The sequence below is a fragment of the Hydractinia symbiolongicarpus genome, chromosome 10 (genome assembly GCF_029227915.1).
Source record: "Hydractinia symbiolongicarpus strain clone_291-10 chromosome 10, HSymV2.1, whole genome shotgun sequence".
NCBI classification, from domain to species: domain Eukaryota; kingdom Metazoa; phylum Cnidaria; class Hydrozoa; order Anthoathecata; family Hydractiniidae; genus Hydractinia; species Hydractinia symbiolongicarpus.
Genome location: NC_079884.1, coordinates 15,843,156 through 15,864,650, shown reverse-complemented (window position 1 = coordinate 15,864,650; position 21,495 = coordinate 15,843,156). Strand labels below are relative to the sequence as shown.

The 21,495-nt window shown below is 36.3% G+C and overlaps 2 protein-coding genes across 5 annotated transcripts; one reads left to right on the top strand and one right to left on the bottom strand.

Annotated features, from left to right (window-relative positions):
• Positions 1-10,267: 10,267 nt before the first annotated feature.
• On the bottom strand, positions 10,268-11,730 carry LOC130612907 (uncharacterized). The gene is made up of 2 exons (XM_057434241.1): positions 11,111-11,730; positions 10,268-10,997 (listed from the first exon to the last, which is right to left on the bottom strand). Exons 1-2 carry the CDS (start codon positions 11,728-11,730, stop codon positions 10,268-10,270), a joined length of 1,350 nt encoding a protein of 449 aa, XP_057290224.1.
• A 4,656-nt stretch (positions 11,731-16,386) lies between these two features.
• Positions 16,387-21,213, top strand: LOC130612936 (tubulin beta chain-like). 4 transcript variants are annotated; one of them, XM_057434267.1, is made up of 6 exons: positions 16,387-16,863; positions 16,972-17,075; positions 18,923-19,148; positions 19,392-19,762; positions 20,317-20,811; positions 20,978-21,213. In XM_057434267.1, exons 2-6 carry the CDS (start codon positions 17,019-17,021, stop codon positions 21,107-21,109), a joined length of 1,281 nt encoding a protein of 426 aa, XP_057290250.1. In that variant the 5' UTR covers positions 16,387-16,863; positions 16,972-17,018; the 3' UTR covers positions 21,110-21,213. The 4 variants fall into 4 exon arrangements, with proteins under 4 accessions (XP_057290250.1, XP_057290249.1, XP_057290248.1 ...); XM_057434266.1 differs by having other exon boundaries at positions 16,389-16,717; positions 19,392-19,849; XM_057434265.1 differs by having other exon boundaries at positions 16,389-16,737; positions 19,392-19,849.
• The last annotated feature ends 282 nt before the right edge of the window (positions 21,214-21,495 follow it).

Below are 21,495 nucleotides of genomic sequence, written 5' to 3'. Positions count from 1 at the left end.
ACAATCAAAACACATCTGTACCCTTTTTGAAGAAAAGACAACTTATACTGAATGATTGTATCGCTTCGAATAAACGCCCTCCTTCTATTACCCGCCCCTCGATATCATTATTATTGTCATTGCCTAAAAAAATAGGTATGGTGAAATCACAAAGAAGGAAATAAATGAAGAAAATGAACACAGTGTTTTTACACTAAAATCAACACTATGTCATATTCTTTAGAACGACACTAAGGTTGTAAACTTTGTTTTTATTTTAGCAAAATGTGCAGGAAATTTATTTTTGACAAATATGTTATACCCGAAATGTCATAATGTTGTGTGCGCTTCACTCGATTTACGACATACTGTACACCATGTGCACTCCACCTGAATGTGTGGCACACAGTTTACGGTTCTTATTAATTGCTCCACAAGGATTCAATGTTGAGTAACACTTTTACTTGTGCCTTAACCGGCGTTTCGACGCCGGTCCCCTGCTAGTTTTTAAATAATTAAAAAGAAAGTTTTTCGCACTTCCTTTACACTGTTGTTGCCTAATTTTTCAATATAAAATTTTTTAATTGATTTCCGCCATCGCCACGCGGGGCGGAATCTTTAAAATCGCCGGATGGAAGATAGAGATACATATAGATATATAGAGACGGCACAGAGCCTGGACGCCGCGGGTAGTTAGTCCTAGTATAGATACTGTATACTTTTACAGTTTATTACATGGTTTATAGGCTAATAGTTTTCAACAAATGACAACACAGTATTCATTTTCGACCCGTCCCAAGGTCGCAATTTTCTCAGGTAAGCGTGTTAACAATTTGCCTGATTCTGATAAAAAAATAAACCAATTTAAAAAATGCATTGGAAATGGGCCATTTTGTGTCATATGTAATCGTTCTTTATATAAGCGGTCAATTAAATTCTTTCGCCACGTCGATTATCCTGCTATTTCGGAAGAGCATTTTCGTTTCCGAGTGCAAAGTTTTGATGGCAAAGAATACATATGTGCAACATGCCATTCAAAACTTACAAAAGGAAAAATTCCTTCCCAAGCTGTATCTAATAACCTCCAAATGTTTGATCTCCCAGAATCAATGAGCACATTACGACGATTAGAAAAAATTGTTATATCTAAAAGAATTTTATTCAAGCGAATTGCAATAATGCCTAAAGGTCAGTGCCCTAAAATAAAACGTGCAATATGTAATGTTCCAAAAAAAGCCGATGAAATAAGCAATGTCTTACTAAGAGGAATGGATAATAATGGTGCAGTGCAAGTTGCGTTAAAGAAAAAACTCAATTTCAAATCTAACGTTTATTTAGAATCGGTAAGGCCAGATGTTATTCGAGAAGTTCTTTTCTATTTGAAACTGGTTAACCCTCTTTATTCAAACATTGAAATTAACCTCACAAACATACCACCTTCCTGGATTATTTTAACATCTGAAAATGAAACTGGAGAAAGTGAAAATGAGATGAACATTCACTTTGCAATAGAATCGACACCAAGTGATAATACCAGTGACGTAAAAACCAAGAATGAAGATTACCTAGACAATAGCGAAGAAGAGAATGAAAACCCGTTAAACGAATATCGCTTGCCTTGCCAAGAAACGTCTTTTGTTCCAACTATTCCACATGAACAGATTGACGATGAAAATATTGTTATTGCTCCAGGCGAGAATAAATTTCCCATACCAATAATTTCTGATGAGCATTGTGAAGAACTTTCCCACCCCTATCTATTTTCAACAGGTAAATTCGGATATCACACGAAAAGACAAGTACCGCTTTCCCCGACCAAGTATTTCAACCAAAGATTACTGAATTATAGACAAAAGTTTGCCTCTGATACTGACTATACATTTTTTGCTCATGCAGTGACTCAACATCTTAATTTAAATAGTCGCATAAAAATCGCCATGCAAAAAATTAAAGCGGATGGTCTTACAGCAGGAATGATGTCTGCGAATTTTAAAGAAAGAGTTAAGTCTTTTATAGCCAGTGACGACGCTTTCACATTTATGAACACGTTGAAAGGAACTCCTGCATATTGGAAACGATTTCTCTTTGAAGTTTTGGCTATGGTAAAACAGCTAGGACTTCCAACAATTTTTATGACTTTGTCCTGTGCAGACGTAAGATGAACTGGTTAAAATTATCACTAAATTAAAAGGTAGTGACATATCTGAAGAAAAAGTCGAAAATCTAAATTATTATCAAGGAACAGAGATTCTTAACAGTAATCCAGTTTTTTTAGCAAGACATTTCCAATACTGAGTTGAGACCTTTTTTAAAACCATAGTTGTCAACGGACCGTTAGGTAAAGTAAACTACTACGCCATTAGAGTTGAATTTCAGGTAAGAGGTAGCCCACACATTCACTCTTTATTATGGGTTGTTAATGCACCAATTTTACGTAACGATAATAAGAAAGAATATATTGCCTTTATGGATAACATAGTTAAATACCAGCTTCCTGATAAAGAAAGCAACCCAGGTCTTCACAAACTAGTTTCGACATATCAAACACATTCTCATTCTAAATCTTGTCGTAAATATAAAAACAAGAATTGTCGATACTCTTTCGGGAAATTTTTTACAGACCATACAATTGTCGCTGAGCCTTTACCTGACAACATCTCTAAGGAAGAAAAGGAAACACAATTAAAGAAAAGGAAGACTATACTAGAAAAAGTAAAAACTTACATAGATTCAAATTTGAATCCAAGATTAAACAATTTTCTGCATCCAGATGAACCTAGTTATACCCTACCAGGTACAATTGAAGAAATTCTTCAAAGTTTAGCCATTACAAAAAAAGAGTATGAAAACGCACTGAGCATATCTCCTGATAGCGGATTTCAAATTCACTTTCAAAGGCTTCCAGATTCTTGTTTTATTAATAATTATTTTACTGAGGGTTTGATGGTATGGGAAGCCAACATAGACAATCAGCCTGTTCTTGATTATTATAAAGCAGTTTCTTACATGTGCGCTTATCTCTCTAAAGCTGAAGACGAATCTTCAGAAGCGATGAAAAAAGCGGCATCACAATTAGAAACTGGCGATTCGTTATTTGTACAAATGAAATCATTTGCAAATGCTTATCGAAATCATCGTGAAATGTCAGTTCAAGAAGCAGTTGCTATTATAATGCCAGAAATATGGTTATGAAAGACATTTCCAGCTGTAGTTTTTGCAAATAGTAACATTCCTGAAAAGCGATACAGGGTATGTCGTAACGAAGAAGAAATTTTAAGTTTACCAGCAGACAGTACGGATATTTTTAAACGAAACATGTTGGATAGATACATGGATAGACCAATTCCAGAATTTAAAAGAGGCAAATATCCCATGTTGGAACAAATGTGTTATGCTGAGTTCTTGTCAAGCTACTCTATGAAAATAAAACCAAAACCCGAAGATGAAAATGACAGCCAACCAGAAGTACTTGAAGAAATAATAGCTGAGATTCAAATCGAATCTCCGTATCCAAAAACTATACCTCTGATGTCATCAAAAGAAATGTTAAACTTGCGGAAAGAAAAATGTGTTCTAAGATACCATGTACCTAGTCGAGACAAAAATCCAGAAGGGTATGCACATCATTTGCTCTTCATGTTTTATCCTTTTCGCCAGGAAGCAGAATTGTTAAGTGAAAACTCCGGTACTTACACAGAGAAATTATTGGAAAACGGTGTATTAGAAATTATAAATACAAATAAAAGAATATGCGAACCATTCAGTGAACTTGTCGAAGAAGCAATGATAAATTTTCACACGAATGTAAATAATCTTGATTCTTTCGCCGAACAGGAAAACGACGATGTTACTGATGAGATTAGTAATAACCGTAGCGATGACGAAGTTCAAAATGAGACTAATAACGTACCATTTATTTGCAACACTTCTAATGTCACTGAACCTGGAATATCCGATGATGAATTACATGAAAAAATTCAAAAATTAAATGAAATTTAAAGGCAAATTTTTGAAGTTGTAAATGATTGGGTTAGAAATTACATAAAAAGCTTGGCATGTAAGGCACATCATAAAATTGAGCCGATTCACATCTTTCTAACAGGAAGTGCAGGTTGTGGAAAGTCCTACTTGATAACAACAATTTCTGACATGCTAAAAAAAGCACTTTCTTATCGTGCAGGGAACTTAGAAAAGAATAAAATTCTCATTTTAGCGCCCACTGGTGTTGCTGCCATCAATGTAGAGGGAAATACAATACATTCAGCCTTAGGTACACCAGTTGTAGACGTTTTACTAAAAACATTTCTAAGTTGAGTGATAAAAAGAGATGCATGCTACGAAATAGGCTTTCAGAGCTAAGCATTATTGTAATAGACGAAATCTCAACGGTTTCAAACAAGCTATTTTTGCATATTCACCAACAGCTAACTGAGATATTTGGATGCTCAGATGATATTCCGTTTGCAGGAATATCTGTTATAGTATGTGATGATTTCTACCAACTTCCACCAATTCAAGCAAGACCAATTTATGCAGACTACAAAGATGTACTGTTAAATCTTTCGCATTGCTGGAAATATTTTAAGATTGCTGAACTGACGGAAGTTATGAGACAGCGTGGTGATCAATGTTTAATTAAATTATTAAACAATATCAGAGTAGGGAAATTAGAAACGCGACACGAAGATGTACTGAAATCTAAATTTATTTTGCAAAATGACCCGAACTACCCCAAAGATGTGATTCATATCTTTGCTGAAAACCAACCTGCCTCTAAACACAACAAAAATATGCTAAACAGTATAGCATCGGAAGAAATAAATATCGAGGCCATTGTCAAAATTCCAGAAAATATTCCTGTGTCAATTGTGAAAAAACTCTATAGCCGCAATCAAATGGAGACAGGTGGACTAGCTCAAAACCTTCTTTTAAAACTTAACGCGAAAGTTATGTTGACAACAAATATTGATATATCAGATAAACTTATTAACGGACAGATTGGGACTGTTCATCGTATTAAAACTGATGGATTAGGAAAAGTAACAAAAATATATTTGAAAATGGAAGACAAAAGTACAGGAGTTAAAGCTATGAGAACAGATCCATATGCTATGCAAGAAAATGTTATTCCAATAAGCAGGATTGAAAAGAAAATCAAATTTAATAAACATAATCTAACTTCACCTACTATGAAACGAATGCAATTCCCACTAATGCTGTCATGGGCTTGTACTGTTCACAAGGTTCAAGGAAAAACGTTTTAAAATGTTTTTGTTTGTTTTGATTTAATAAGGCAACGAGCCTTTCACTCAGGACAAATCTATGTCGCATTAAGTCGAGTCACAAGTTTAGAGGGTTTATACCTAACGGGGACATTTTCCAGATCAGCTATTAAATCAGACACACGAGCAACCAAGCAATACAATTATATGCGAGCACACTCAAAATTGACATTAAAAGATACTGGCGTAATTAGTGAAAATTCTATAATAGTAACTTTGCTTAATACAAGATCCTACAACAAACATAACGATATTAAGTCCGACCGCGTTTTAATGGAAAGTGATTTATTATGCCTAACGGAAACTCAGATACCATTGAACTCACATTGCGACTCAAAACTAGATTACTTTACTTTAATTCCAAACAACAATGTGGACAAATTTTCTAGCCTTTTAGTTGGTCATAATGAAACTATAGAATTGTTTGATATTGTAAAAATTCCTGGTGCAATATATTTTAGAATGACAAAAAGAACATTTCACGAAAACGCTATTAATGTTCTGGTTCTATATCGTAAAAATTCCCTCAATAGAGATGAGTCATTATACCTTATTCAACATTCTTTTGGAAATAAAACTGTTGATATTATACTTGGAGATCTTAATGTGAATGCATTTAGCGATGAAAACTATTTCCTTGATTTTCTTACTGGATATAAACAAGTTGTAACCTCTCCAACTCATATATCAGGTTAACTTATTGACCATGTCTATATCCGTGAGAATGTTTTAAACACTTTTAATGTCGAGACCTTCGTTAAAACTGTCTATTTCAGTGATCACGATGTAATCGGCCCCAAACCTCCCTCTGATTTAGAAAAAACAACCTATGGAACATAAAATCTTTACAGACGACTTCAAACAACTTTTTTCTTCGTGTTTTTAACCTCCTTTATTTTATTTGCATTTTAAATTTTTAAATTAATGGTGTCTTCGATCGAAACGCATATAAATTCTTTCCAACATTTTTGCTAAAGGCGGAAATCTTCAAGCCGCAGGGCTTCTTGTTGTATTAAAGACACCTGCAAGATGCACCACATTGAGATGTTAAATTACATTTAAAGGTTTTTCATAAAATTATTTATAGCATAGTGTCTGCTTGCTTCGGTTTTTCCACAGTTTCTCGCGGGAATTTCAATTTCATACATTTAAGTAGCTTTCTGCATATGACATCTCTAGACTAAAATAGAGTTATGGATTAAACATTTAATTTAACAAACGTAACAGAAGAGTATGTTTGTGATAAAACGGGTGGCGCTAGCAGAAATAAAAGCAACCCTATTTTGATAACGTTATATGCTGTTTTGACAATTGCAATAATTTGTATCAACTCGAACTTGATCCATGCATTCGGAAGTCTCAATCGTTCAAGAGTTGATAATTACTTTTTAATATTATCCATATCAGACCTTTGTGTTGGTTTATTCACCCCTTCTACCCTTGTACTTTTCCACATTGGATTTAATGAAGAGACAATGCGTTCGATCTTCCCGTTTGTTAACTTTTTTATTATATTCCCATATTTATTTTCTTGGGCAATGACAATAATAATATCGTTGGATCGATGTGTTTTAATTATGTATCCGCACTTTCATTTGAAATATTGTACGCCATTCCTAAGTTATTTCATTCCAGTAGCACTTACTCTTTGCGTAACAGTTAGTATTATCATTCTCCTGTATGAATATAACGTGGCAAGACTTCTAAAAGTGTCGGAGAAAAGTGTAAAGGTTATTCCACAGGAAGTTGAGTTTTCCATTGCAAACATTGTTAACATTGGAGCAGTTCAGTTGGAGCGTCTCAAATTTATTTAATTCTTTACGTTAGAAAGCGTATGGCAAAAATGGAAAGTAGTCGTCACTCCAACAACAATAACAACAGAAAAATGACAATCACAATAACAATGATGTTTTTCTGTGCTGTTGCATGTAATACGCCGCATTTGGTCATCTATTGCTTTGTGGTTCTAGCAAAAAGTTAATTTGGAAACGAGATTTTTTTTTTATTCGTTTAAATTATTGGACTATTTTTAGGGCTGAGTTATCTTGTATACATTTTTTGAAATATCTAAAAAAAAGAAACTTAAAATACGGCGGACGAAAACAACTTCAGCTCCTTAACCTGAAATGGAGATTGGTAACAGCTTTAACAGAGAACGCGTGCTTGTTGTGTCAACTTCCTTTTAAACGTCTATGTGGTATTATCTTATTTTTTGATTTCCGCTAACCGCTACATGAGGTGGAATCTCTAAAATCGCTTTGAGGGAGAATGATAGAGAGATAGGGGTAACGCAGCTAGCCTGAATGTATGGGCTTGTGATATTTACGTTAAAAAAATTGTGCAGACTTCATTGTCATTATTTTTTTTATCTTTTTGTTATTATCTGAAAAGCTGATAAAAAAAGATTTTAAATAATCGGATCTTCACGACTTTCTCACACAAGAAGCATTCACAAAAACAAAATATTTTACGGATTTATCAGTAAATGTCGTCATGACAACAAATACTTGTAAAAGAACGTTAAGAAAATCGGTGTGGGTTAAATATAAGAGTTCAAGATTTTAAGATATGTTTATGATTTTGTATTAATGCTTGTTTTGTTTTATAGATTTACCAAAATATTTGGTAACCTGAGGCACCTTTGAAATTTGTCCCGCAATCGGAAATTGTAAATTTTGGTTTTTGCCTCCTACTGATGAATCTTCGTAATGAGTTTAGAAAGTCATTCGATTCTAAGCTTTCTACCAGTTCGAGCTGTACGCAACGAATTGTCATGCATGTGAACAACAACATCCATCGCTTGAGTCTCTTCCTCCCCTGCTTTATCAATAGCGGTCCAAAAAAGTCTACTCCCGTATTTGTAAAGGGAGGCTCTTCCAAGTCGATTCTATGTCTTGGGAGATCCGCCATCACTGGGGTTTGAGCCTTTGACCTAAATTTCTGGCAGTCGATGCATTTTTGGATCACGCGTTTTACTGCTACGCGATCATTCAAAATCCACAGTGTTTGCCTCACTTCGGACAACACTTGGTTAACTCCTGCATGCCCGCACCTAAAGTGGTGTTTCCTGATAACCAATTGTGCGACATGGTTGTTTGGTAGGATAATTTGGTGCTTGGCATCAAATGGAAATTGAGCATTCTTCAGTCTCCCTCCTATTCTGATGATTCCACTTTCATCAAGAAATGGTTTAAATGGAGCAAGTTTACTTTTTTTCGATACAGCAGATTCATCCCTGATTTGTTGAATCTCTTGTTTGAACGGTATTTGAGCGTCACGAAATACGACTCTTTTGGCATTCGTAATCTCCTCCTGTGATAATAACGGCGTCATTAATTTCACCTTCCTACGGCAGTTTTTTACAAAGCGGTCAATCCAACCTATGATTCTGATTAGTTTATCGAATGAAGAATAATTTTCACAACTGACTATCATTTCTTGGGTGTCAGCCGCAATAATTAAAACTGCTTTCCCCTTGATTTCTTTATCATCAGGTAGTATTTCTATGAATGGCCAAAGGCTTTCGTTTCCCTGCAAAAAATTCGGGCCAGACTTTTCGTTTTCCGTCTGCAAGTTCTAGCTCGTGCATATCGTAGACCCCTCTTGTGATGACATCAGCTGGATTTTCATCGCCAGGTACGTGATACCACTGCGAAGGGTTTGTTACTTCTCGGATTTCGGAAACTCGATTTGCAATAAAGGTTTTATATCGACTTCTCTCATTTTTAATATATTGAAGTGTCAATGTCGAATCACTCCAGAAATAAACTTCTTCAATTGGTAAATCCATTTCTTTTATGATGAATCTGTACAGCCTGCAAATGTGGCGGCATTAAGTTCAAGTCTTGGAAGGGTTTTCAAGTCTTGGAAGGGTTTGTGGCTTCGTTGGTGCAACTTTTCCCTTTGACATCACGAGGCTTATTTTGACAGGTTCATCCTCAATTCTCAAGTAGGCAACTGCGCCATAAACCTTTTTCGATGCGTCTCCAAACAGGTGCAACTGCAATTTGTTTGTAAAGTTGGTTTTGTAGCACCTTTCGATTTTGAATTTCTTTAAGGATTGCAGACCATGTTGCCATTTTTTCCATGCAATTTGTATAGTGCTTCTAACTTTCTCGTCCCAATTTGTGTTTTCACGCCATATTTCTTGTAGAATCATCTTCCCTTTGGAAATGTACGGCGATATAAACCCCAATGGGTCAAGTATTGAACTGACAACACTCAGGATTCCTCTCTTTCTTTTGGTGTCGTTATGAATACTTGATGTAAAGGTAAAGGTATCGAATTTGATTTCCCACTTCACTCCAAGTGCTCTTACAATCTCGCCTGTGTTAACTTTTACGTCTTTTACTGGTGATACCAATTCCTCCGGTAATACATTTAGCACGTCTTTATTGTTACTAACAGACTTTGTCAGCCTAAATCCACCAATCTTCATAGATTCAATCAAATGAAGACACAGACGTTTTTCACATCATTGACGGATTTTAGTAGATCATCCACGTAAAAGGACTTCAAGATGCTTTCAACTGCGGCATTCACTTTCATAAACTTGTCTCTCTCAGAACGTTTTAAAGCATAGTTTGCACATGTCGGTGAATCTTTGGCGTCAAAGATGTGTACCGTTATGTCCTCCTTCCACAGAAATCTCAAGGAGTCCTTTTCTAGGTCATCCACTTTCACTTGGAGAAACATTTCTTCTATATCAGCAGAAAATGCAGTTGGGTATAGACGAAACCTCATTAGAACTCCTGTGGGGTTGTCTAACAAGTCTGAACCATTTAGCAGAGCATCATTTAGACTGCGACCGTCGTGTTTTGACGCGGCATCGAATACCACTCTAATTTTGCCAGGCTTGTTTGGGTTGAAAACCGGATGATGAGGTAAATACCAGGTCTTATTGGTAGTACGACATATACCCTCTCGAGTCATCTTTCTTGCGTATTCTTTTCTAATGTATTTATCGAAGGTATCTTTACACATTTTATGTAGATTTGGATCCTTCCTTAGTCTTTGAAGTAGGTGTGCAAACCTCTTTTCTGCCGTTGCACGATTGTTAGCATAGGGACTTCGTACTTTCTTAGGTCAAATCTGGTCTGTAGATCAAGTTTATGCAGACAGATTTTATCTTCAACAGATGGCGCAGGATCCCTGTCGTTCACATTTCCAATTGAATCTTGTTCCCACAACCTTTGTACAACGTCATGAATACTTTCCTTTGATTCCAGATGCAATTTATTTACGAAAGGATTGCCAATGCGACCATGTGTTCCGAAAAGCGTCCAACCAAATACGGTTCTTATGGCTGATAACTTTGATCCGATTCCGGTTGTCACATCAAGCGGTATGTGCGCAGACGGAACATTTGCACCAATTAATATACCAATCTGACCGCTTTGTACGTTGTGAAGTTTAATTCCTTTGATGTGCTCGAAACGAGAGATATCCTCAGGATATATTTGCGTAGGCATGTGAAAGTGTGTTTTTGGAACGATGTAGCATTGATCAATCTGTACGTTTAAATCGTCTAGTGTAGATTTCGCATTCAGCTTCGCCTCCTTTACTTTAATCTCATTACCAGTATCATTTATCGTACTGATTGATATTATTTTGCTTTTCGTCTTCAATTTCAGTTTTTTAGCAACATCTCGACTGAGATGGGTACTTTGACTGCAAGAATCGAGAAGAGCGTACGTTGTTGTCAAGTTGAGTCCAAACCAATCAACTTGACAGGTACTACAGCAAGAAAAACGGTTTCGTTTAGCTGACTAGAGATCTGGGTTTCCCCTTGAAATGTTGGCTGGTCTTTTTTCTTTGGAGGTCCATTGTCTTTCTTTTCACCAACAAGCTATTTATGAAGCGTTGTGTGGTGTCTTTCGGAACATCCGGATTCGAAGCAGCTATTTTTTGATGTGCATTTCGAAGTGAAATGGTCTTGTTTTAAACAGTTGTAACACATCTCAAGTTTCTTCGCAGCCTGAAATCGTTTCTCTGGAGCCATTTCCTTGTATGTTGGACATTTGAAAAATGGATGTTTCTTGCATATCCGACAAACATTGTAGTCATTAGCCTTGCGATGGAGAGTTCCAGTCCATTGATTATCGTTTTGATCTTCTCCATCCTTTCTCCTATTACTTCGGTCGTTCTTCCGATTTTGGTCTGGAATTGTGTACAAGCTTCTACCAGGGAAGTCGTCAGGAAGGTATGATGTCTTCGATGCAAGGATTCTTTCTTGCAGCCAAGACTCTAAGTGAGTAAGGTTTGGTTCTTGAATTCTGCGGATTTTGAGACAATAATCCGCCCACTTCGGATGCAACGTTATTAAACGTTCACTTATGGTATAATACAAATTTGTTAAACCAACGGAATTTCTATTTACAATGGGTTTTCCATTGGTCACATTTGATAGGACAGCATGAGCAATTCTTGATCTTTGCCGAAACATGTATTTTATTCTTTTCAGGGACATGACGTATCCCTAATAATCCTTTTTGACTCCCTGAATTGCGCGTCGTACTTCACCTTTTACATGTTGATTAAGGTAAGCACATTTCTGTATTGTTGACAAGTACTCTTGACTGTGAACTAGATCTTTGAAACTGGTGATGCAATCGACGTAATGCTGAGGCGAGGTAGTCCTTGTTGGACAAACCATGACGACAGCGAATCTTCTACCTTTGCGTCGGATGATAATGGTGGTATCTTGGCGTCTAGAAAATCAATCCATGAGTCCACCTGATTGTTTTCCAATGGCTGTTGTCTTACTTGTGTTGAAGTGTGGAATGGAGTAGAATCTACTTTTCTCTGCAATTTTGGTACAGCTCCATGTGTAGGTCCAATTGGTGTAGCAGGCTGAGATGTCATGACAGTAGAATATTGTGTTCCAAATGGTGTTCTGCGTGTCTGTCCATTTCCATATTCAAATTCGTAGTAGGTTGTAGGATTTGATGTTACCATAGATCCTAGATGTACATTTGTGGATGGATCGGTTTTTGATAGCCAGGAAAATTCGGAGGTGAGTTGTGCATTAGCATAATCGTTTTGTTCCACGGACTTTCCAAACTCATCCATTAACCAAGCTCTCCAATCTTCAAATGATCATCGTGTTGTATTTGGTCAAAATATTAATCTATTTTTGTCTTGCAATTGTCGATAGATAAGTTTATATCATCCATCCATTCTTCTGTGTCTTCCCAGAGATCTTCTCATGCTTGGTTTATCTCTTCGCTTCTCTTTGAACCACCAGAAAACTTTGAAATAACGAATTAATTCGTGTGCGGCTTCCTCTTCCTTGAATAAGCTCTTCTAGTTGTTGGATTCTCTTTGTGATAGAGCCTTTTTTTTCCACCACGTTGTCTTTTCAGGACATTCATTTTTTGCTCAGAACGATCTTGGAACAAAAGATCCTTCTGTGGCTTCGTCATTGCAGCAGTACAGCAGCAACTCAGGAAAAGCAAACAGGATCAGTACAACAAATCAGCAAACAGCGTAAAGTTAATGTATATATCAGCAATGATTGTAACTAGAGCCTTAACTGCATTCCCAGCAGGTCCACAGCTCTACAGGAAATTTCGAACAACAATGAAAGTTAAAAGTTCTTACAAACAGGATCGATTTAACCAGGGTAAATCAGCAAACAGCGAACTCACGATTAGTACAGCAACTCAGCAAACAGCGTAAAGTTAATGTATATATTAGCAATTATTTAACTAGAGCCTTAACTGCATTCCCAGCAGGTCCACAGCTCTACAGGAAATTTCGAACAACAATGAAAGTTAAAGTTCTTACAAACAGGATCGATTTAACCAGGGTAAATCAGCAAACAGCGAACTCACGATTAGTACAGCAACTCAGCAAACAGCGTAAAGTTAATGTATATATCAGCAATTTTTTAACTAGAGCCTTAACTGCATTCCCAGCAAGTCCACAGCTCTACAGGAAATTTCGAACAACAGTGAAAGTTAAAGTTCTTACAAACAGGATCGATTTAACCAGGGTAAATCAGCAAACAGCGAACTCACGATTAGTACAGCAACTCAGCAAACAGCGTAAAGTTAATGTATATATCAGAAATTATTTAACTAGAGCCTTAACTGCATTCCCAGCAGGTCCACAGCTCTACAGGAAATTTCGAACAACAGTGAAAGTTAAAGTTCTTACAAACAGGATCGATTTAACCAGGGTAAATCAGCAAACAGCGAACTCACGATTAGTACAGCAACTCAGCAAACAGCGTAAAGTTAATGTATATATCAAAAATTATTTAACTAGAGCCTTAACTGCATTCCCAGCAGGTCCACAGCTCTACAGGAAATTTCGAACAACAGTGAAAGGTAAAGTTCTTACAAACAGGATCGATATAACCAGGGTAAATCAGCAAACAGCGAACTCACAATTAGTACAGCAACTCAGCAAACAGCGTAAAGTTAATGTATATATCAGCAATTATTTAACTAGAGCCTTAACTGCATTCCAAGCAGGTCCACAGCTCTACAGCAAATTTCGATGACAGCAGCTAAACGTCTGTTTATCTCTTCTTGAAACTTCCTTCAGCTTCTCGTTGTCAAAATTGGTAATCTTTATGTTTGGATTGTTTGCGCAATGAAGAAGCTTTTATTTGCGATGTGTCTCTTTCAACAATTACAAATTGTGATTCGTCTCACTAACGCAACTCGCAAGTGAGTAAATGTTACGGTATGTATATATACAAAGAAAAGTGAATTCCTCAACTTAATGGCTCCTTAAGGGGGTTATGACGTAACGGAATATTCAAATTCAGGAAAACAGGACAAATTCTTATACTGCTAATCTAATGACCAATCTGAACAGGGATTACGTACTCTCGTGTGGCCAGAACGTTCCGTGCACCACCATGACTAAAAGTGTTTACGTTTTGTTGTTGGACCTTTGCTGGTCTGGTTGGTCGTGGTAGCTTTCTTGATGTAGCTACAGAGCTGAATACTATTTTTTTTTAAATTCGTGTAAGAATTATTTTATATAAAAATGAGAAAAGTGTGCTGGCTAGCTAGCTATCTCAATTTTTGGTACTGACTCGGATCTCCTTTTGATTGGTGCTGACATACCCCCTTTTATAGGCGTAAAATTACATGCCGAGGTTGAGTAGAGAGGGAGTCCCTACTCAATTTACGACCGCTTGTTCAGGATTGTTCTACTTATAATAAAGAGAGAATGAGTTGGTTAACAAATGCAACGAAAAAACTCTACAGTGCTGTATCAGCGCCAGTAGCAACAACTCGCGAGCTATTCTTGATTGCCTGAAGAACATGCGTATTTATATCATGTTACGTAATCTCACTACCCAGGAGAAGTGCAACAAGCCTGTTGAAATAGAACCCTGTATGCTGAAATACGTTCCGGATGAGTTTAAAACTAAGGTCATGTGTAGCAAAGTCCTTGAACGATAACCTTTTTTTTCCAGCATATGCTGGATTATGTTAAAACTGAGGATATGTGTAGTAAAGCCCTTGAGCTGTTATACTGGGCACTTAAGTATGTTCCGGACCAATTGAAGACTGAGGACGTGTGCAGCAGAGAGATTGAGAGAGAACCCTATATGCTCGGATATGTTCCGGATTAGTTGAAGACTGAGGCCATGTGTAGCAAAGCCGTTGAACTAGTACCCTGTATGTTGAAGCATATTCCGGTTCATCTCAAGTCTCAGGATATGTGTAGCAAAACCATTGAACTAGAACCATGTATGTTCGAGTATGTTCCGGACTGGTTCGTTACAACTAAAATTTTAGAGCGAGTCTGATATTGCTTTCCCAACATCATCGATGGCTATCACCAGCGTAAAGCACAGAAGGGTAGGATCAGGAATGAGCTGCTCCCGTTAGCCTCGCATCCTGACATAGCTATAGACTGGTGCTTTTCTGAGGATGAAAAGAAAGATCTTAAAATATTGTGGCAAAATTATCAGTATATAGGTTCGAATTAGGCTTTATAGAGAACCGTATGTTTTCACATCCATAGAGATCTTATTCTTCTTGTGAAACATAAGACTAAAATAAAACAAAGTGATGGAACAACAATGCGCTGAATGTGAACGCATCTTAACGAGTATGATAGATGTAATTGTTGCCGGAGATTTGTATTGAAAGATTTAATGTTGTGCTGGTACTGTTATCAGGAGTATCTCACGTATAAAGGAGGCAGTTGCGTATGTGATGATCTGTCCATTACCTGATACTAGTTAAACTCTGAAAAACACAAAATAAAAGGATGTTGAATTTTAGGGACAAGATCGTCAATTCGAAAGAATTTTATAGTAATGTAACACCATACAATATCAAAGATGTTAATATAGAAAATCTATTCCTGAGCCATTCTATTCCTGCAAACAAGGGCAAAGACGATAGATGTGTGGTCGGATCTCAGTTGCTGATAAAGACTGCCAAAAATATCTTGTAAGGTGTCTCTCGATACAGCGATACACAATGTCACTTGATCTTGGTGACTACCCTGAGTGGTTTACTAAGTACGAGGAGATTTTAAATAAGCTAGAATTTTTTAGCTAAAGGAGTGGGGGGGCATATTAGAACCAACTTTTATAAGAAAAATGTGCCCTCCAAAATCAATCTTGCCAATATACAGAAATAATCAAAATAGGAAGCATTTATAGGCAAATACAACTATTACGTACAAACCAACTTGGAAGAGTGTAAATATAAGGAGGTGAAAAGATATGGCGCTTGTTATTTTAGCGAGTCTTAAGATGATGAAGCGTAAGCTCTCCCGGTCGCTAACGCTTCACTGAATTGTAGCAGGACCAAGTTTTATATGGTTGGCACCAGCCATATAAACAAAAATACAAACTATCATACAGCAAGTTTCACCTACTGAAAAAAATGACAATAACTTTTCGAATTCTATTTTTGATGCAAGAGAGAGGAAAAGGCCGATTTTTCAAGAAATGTCAAAAAATAAAGCTGTCTCTCTATAACAGATATTGTACACTTGTCATAAATGCGGTGGCAAAAATATATTATCTATAGCTAAACAAGTAAGCTAAGCCTCAGCGAAGACCTGTATCAGAAATCGCGACGTATTGTACGTGATGGTGACATGCTCATATATATCAACGATAGAATTTAACTTACTGTCGTCGAGTAGTCTTATAGACTCATGCTTCTGAGATTTTATCCCTAGCCTTTTTGAAGCATTCTTCAGACCAACTTGACCAGTTCCCATGGCAATGCATAGATGTTGTTTTAAAAACAACATCTAATTTTTGCAGAAAGCAGCTAATCGAAAGCAATTAATCGAATCGCGTATCGCCAGCTTTGGATCGGAAATATGCCGAACTAGAGAAATAACCCTCCGAGACGAATTATTCGAAGTGGAACGAATTTTTCTGTATGATTTGATCTGTAAATATGAGTTAAAAGAAATATAATGATGTTGAAGATAAGTTGAACATTGCCAAGATTGCGGCGGTAACAGTAATACTTATCAGGTAGAGGATTGAAAAATATGAATGACTGGAAGTGGAACGTTTATGACCATGTTCACCTGACCCAGTCTTCTTTTCACACATGACCACATACAACTTTTTAGCTTATAAAATAAATAAATAAAAACAGTGAGGAGAAATTATTTTTTCTTTGTTTGCACGTTGGATTTATTTTGTTTTTAAACCTACTCGACGAAAATAACTTAACAAAGATATTAGACAGAATTTTATTTTTAGTAAAAACTGATGTCGCATGATTTGTGATAATCTGCTTTTTACAAAAGATGCGGGAAGTTATCAGCATACAATTAGGACAATGTGGAAATCAAATTTGTAACAAGGTGAAGAATTACTCTTTTGTTTTTGTCTTGTTGCTTTTATTCTAATTCTTACTATATATATATTTTTAAGATTCAACAAGTCCGGGCAGTGCATAAGGAAACTTTTATTTAAAAAACATCATTTTCTACAATTCCAGTTACAAAAGGTCGTCTTTTTGCTATTTCTCGAGCTAAACGGGATCAATTGGCGAGAAATAGTCTGCAACCTGTAGTGAAGCTTTACTTTGGCAAGGATGTAGGTCGAATAACAAACGTCGAAAAAACGCTAGCTGCACCTTTCACAACGTGGCATTATTGAGCAATTTGCCCTACGAGCCGGAAATACTCAAAAAATCGAAGAATGCGGTGTGCTAACATCAACATAAATAACTACTCCTATTCTAGATCTAACCAAATAACCTGAAATCCAAAGTTCTAAGTCCGCTGTGAGCATTGATAAGTTCGGAGTGCGTGTTACTTATATAGAAACAGTTTTCTCAATTGCTTGTGGTTACGAACTTTGAAATTTCGGTCTCCTTTGCAATTATTTATGTCCGGATTGTAGTCCCAAAAATTAGAATAGAAACCAACTTATAGAAATGAAGAAGAATGACTGCCAGTAGCCACAGCTAAGTAGCTACAGTTCTTATGTAGAAGATTTCTAGCAGCTTGTTCTTAAAAAAACATGTACACGCTTTTTTCATATATTTTTTTTTATGTCAGCCTCGCTGATTCTACGTTTTAGGTTTGAAAGAACTTAGTAATTCTTAGCTTTTTTTTGTGCGGTTTACTACTAAAAAAATGAAATTTTAAAAATCTTAGACAAACAAAAAACCCAAACTCGTTCCCAGGGCATCTTGTATCTTTCTAATATCCCGACGGCCGAGGTTGAATAAAACCCTCGCGGTTAGAGGTTAATGCAAGGCAATTAGCTGGCAGCTTTTCTAGAATTTGTGAATTCATATACACCTTCCGTATGCGCAAATTTCCATTAAAATACACAAAATATTCTGGTACCGAAGATCTGCAGGAAACGCCTTGTAGCTGTTCACTAGGTTCTTCGCTTGTTTATACAATACATACATAACTATACATTTTACGCCCGGGCTCCCCTCGATATAGTTTACCCTGCGAAAATTTTGACTGACTTAAGGAAATTTCTGTATCCGCTGCTAACAAGAATTTAATACTTCCTTTGTGTTCTGCGAATTTACGCATTACCAAAACAAATATATCCTTCTTGTATATAGTTATTCAAAATTGTAAACCGGATCCTACATTTAATTGTACAATATTGCATACAATATATTGTAGCAGTGAAAACTACCCTTATGGGAGAGCATGAACTCACCTGCTCAAACTTACATAGGAATGGACACACACAAAGAAACAATGTTGAAGTTACAGGGGTTAAAAAACTTTTGTTTTACACGTATTGTTGTAATGCGCAGAAATTTTTAAGTTTGCTTATTTTTTTCGTAAATAAGGAAATATGTAGTTTAACAAAAATCGAGTGAACTATTTAAATGCCTCAAACATTCAACGTACAGGGTTATTCTGAATAATTCCATATATAGGTCCTGTGTTCTGAGTGTATACTTTATGTATACACCCGCATTCCCTACTCAATTTCCCTCACATGGGCTTGTATAAAAAAAGTAAGGTGTTGCAAAGATATCGCATAAATTATGATGGTACAGAGCAACCGGGGCCTCCAACACGTCTTTTTATGGTGGAAGGAAATTTTGCCTTAGTAGCCTGTTTTGAAAGTTCTTCAAACAGAACTTTGAAGTTTCATATTAGCAAAAAAGTGTGTTGGAGCGGTTGCCATTTAAAGAATAAATGATATCACATGAAACTTTCTTTAGTTCTGGCCAACCATATGTGACGAGCACAACATCAGTATTGATGGTAAACTCTTAAATGAACAGCACCGCATTGGACAGTTAAATGTTTACTTTGAAGAAGTAGGAGAACGAAGTGGAGAGAGATTTATTCCAAGAACTGTTTTAGTTGACTTGGAACCTGGTGTCATTGATGGGATACGTGGAGGGGCTGCCGGCGGATTGTACAGACCAGATAACTTTATCATTGGTAAGTTTCGTTATTTACTTTCTTTCTCGTGGAGGAGGGAGAGAGGGAGCGACTTATTTAAACTATTTTTCCGCCGTATTTAAAAACGCAACAGACGATGTGAACACAAACTTTTTTTATAAATATTGCTTCTTTGCAATTTTAAATTCATTCTTACCAAAGCTTTTAGCTTTTTATCGGTGCAAAAGCTTAGAACAGGGCTTCATTTATCCTGCATATTTGACGTATTAACTTATTTCTTAGGAAATGATGGTGCAGGTAACAACTGGGCAAAGGGACATTTCTCCTGCGGAGGAGAGTATATTGAACAGTTGCTTGATGTCGTAAGACGCGAGGTGGAATCGTGTCACTGTATACAAGCTTTTCACTTAATACATTCACTAGGTGGAGGGACTGGTTCCGGCCTTGGCACATTAACCTTATCACGTTTACGTGAAGAATTTCCCGATATTTTAATTACAAACACTAGCATTTTTCCAGCATCAAAGGTTTCCGAGGTTGTTGTTGAACCGTATAATACCATGTTGGCCATTGATAGATTAGTCGATCAAAGCGATGGCGTATTTTGTATAGACAACGAAGCCCTATATAAAATTTGTATGAATAAACAAAAGGTGAAAAGAGTTTGTTATGATACTTTAAACGCGTTGATAGCGTCTGTAATGAGTGGTGTGACAACAAGTTTACGTTTCCCGGGGCAGGTATGTAGTAAATCTTCGCTTAATAAGTGGAAATATATGAAGCGGAGAAATGTTTGAGATTAGTGTAGAAAAAATGCTCTAAATATTTAGGTTCCTCATTGCGAGTTGTTGTCAAAACGATCCAAATTATATCAGTAAAAATAAGATTAAGTTTCCCAGTATCTACCGTGCAAACGACAATTTTTTTTTTGCTCTTTACTTTAATATAATAAGATATAAACATATAAACATCAGATTAATAATTCTTTGACTGCTACAAGTTTATAAAAACTTCACGTCATTAGCAAATGCGCGATGACCTCTACAGATTAAATTTCAGGTGGTAAATTATCTTTGTAACATAAGTGCCACAAAAGGAATATTTTGCAAGGTGATCACATCTTTTAATTATAGACAAAAGTAACAAAAGACTGCGAACAAAATTTAAATTATACTGTTTTGTTTGTAAGGTGAATTTTTCTATTTAGTTAAACTCTGACCTTCGTAAACTTTCAGTAAACATGGTACCATTTCCACGACTACACTTCTACATGACCGGTTTATCTCCTCTTTTCGATTCACAGACAAGACTATATCGGAAGAACAGTGTGGCTGAATTAACCCAAGATCTCTTTGATCCTGCAAATATGATGTGTGATTGTAATCCACGTGCTGGGAGGTATTTAACATTTGCAGCTATATACCGAGGTGCTGTTTCCATGAAAGAAATAGACGAACAAGTTCGAGAGATTCAAAATAAAAATAGCAGTTTATTTGTGGAATGGATACCTCATAATGCAAAAGTATCCTCATGTAGCGTTGCACCAAAGGGTCATAAGTTGACGGCTACATTTTTAGCTAATAATACGGCTTTACAGGATGTAATGAGACGAATTCGAGATCAGTTTTATAGGATGTATAAAAGAAAAGCATTTGTCCACTGGTACACGTCAGAAGGTGTGGAAGAAATACAATTTATGGAAGTTAGTAACAGTACTTTAATTGTTTTACAAGCCGTCTTGAAAAAAAGCTGGTTTAGCTAAATAAAAATTCGTTTCCAGGTCCATAATTAAACTACCCAAAAAGAGTTTTAATTACCTACTAAATAGGAAAAAAAAGTATAACTGTTTATATTTCTTATATCTCCAGGCTGAATCTAATCTGCTCGATTTGATCTCTGAGTATGAACAATTTACTTTTATGACGTTGGAAGATGAACTCGCCTGTTGTTGTGACGAGTTTGAAGATTCACTCGAAGAACTTGATTCAGGTATTGGCTGACGTTTTCCTCATGTGTGAAAGACTTTTATAGTGGAGAGAAAAATAACAAGTCATTTGTAATTTTAAAGGGTTTTAATAAATTTTAGAGATTAATTACGTTATAACTAAGTTATTACTACATTCTTAAAGAAAGATTTTAAGGTTTTAGTTCCCCTCTAAAGATCAAGGTGATGTTGAAACTAATCCTGGACCTGTCCGTAAACACTCTTGTCAAATATGCGAGAAAACAGTACGTAAAAACAGTAACAAACTTCAATGTACGCAGTATAAAGACATGGTTTATTGGAATTGTTCAAAAGTGGTTTTGTCACAACAACTGTTTGGTACACAAAAGGTATACCTTATACATGCTCGAAGTGTACTCTTTCTGTATTGCCCTTCTTAAA

Excerpts from the sequence above, each read along its gene's own strand:
- LOC130612907 (XM_057434241.1), bottom strand. The coding sequence starts at position 11,730 with ATGTCCCTGAAAAGAATAAAATACATGTTTCGGCAAAGATCAAGAATT. Across the intron at positions 10,998-11,110 it reads CACACAACGCTTCATAAATA|TACCTGTCAAGTTGATTGGT; the intron begins GCTTGTTGGTGA and ends TTCTTGCTGTAG.
- LOC130612936 (XM_057434266.1), top strand. The coding sequence starts at position 17,019 with ATGCGGGAAGTTATCAGCATACAATTAGGACAATGTGGAAATCAAATT. Across the intron at positions 17,076-18,922 it reads GAAATCAAATTTGTAACAAG|TTCTGGCCAACCATATGTGA; the intron begins GTGAAGAATTAC and ends AACTTTCTTTAG. Across the intron at positions 20,812-20,977 it reads AAGAAATACAATTTATGGAA|GCTGAATCTAATCTGCTCGA; the intron begins GTTAGTAACAGT and ends TTATATCTCCAG.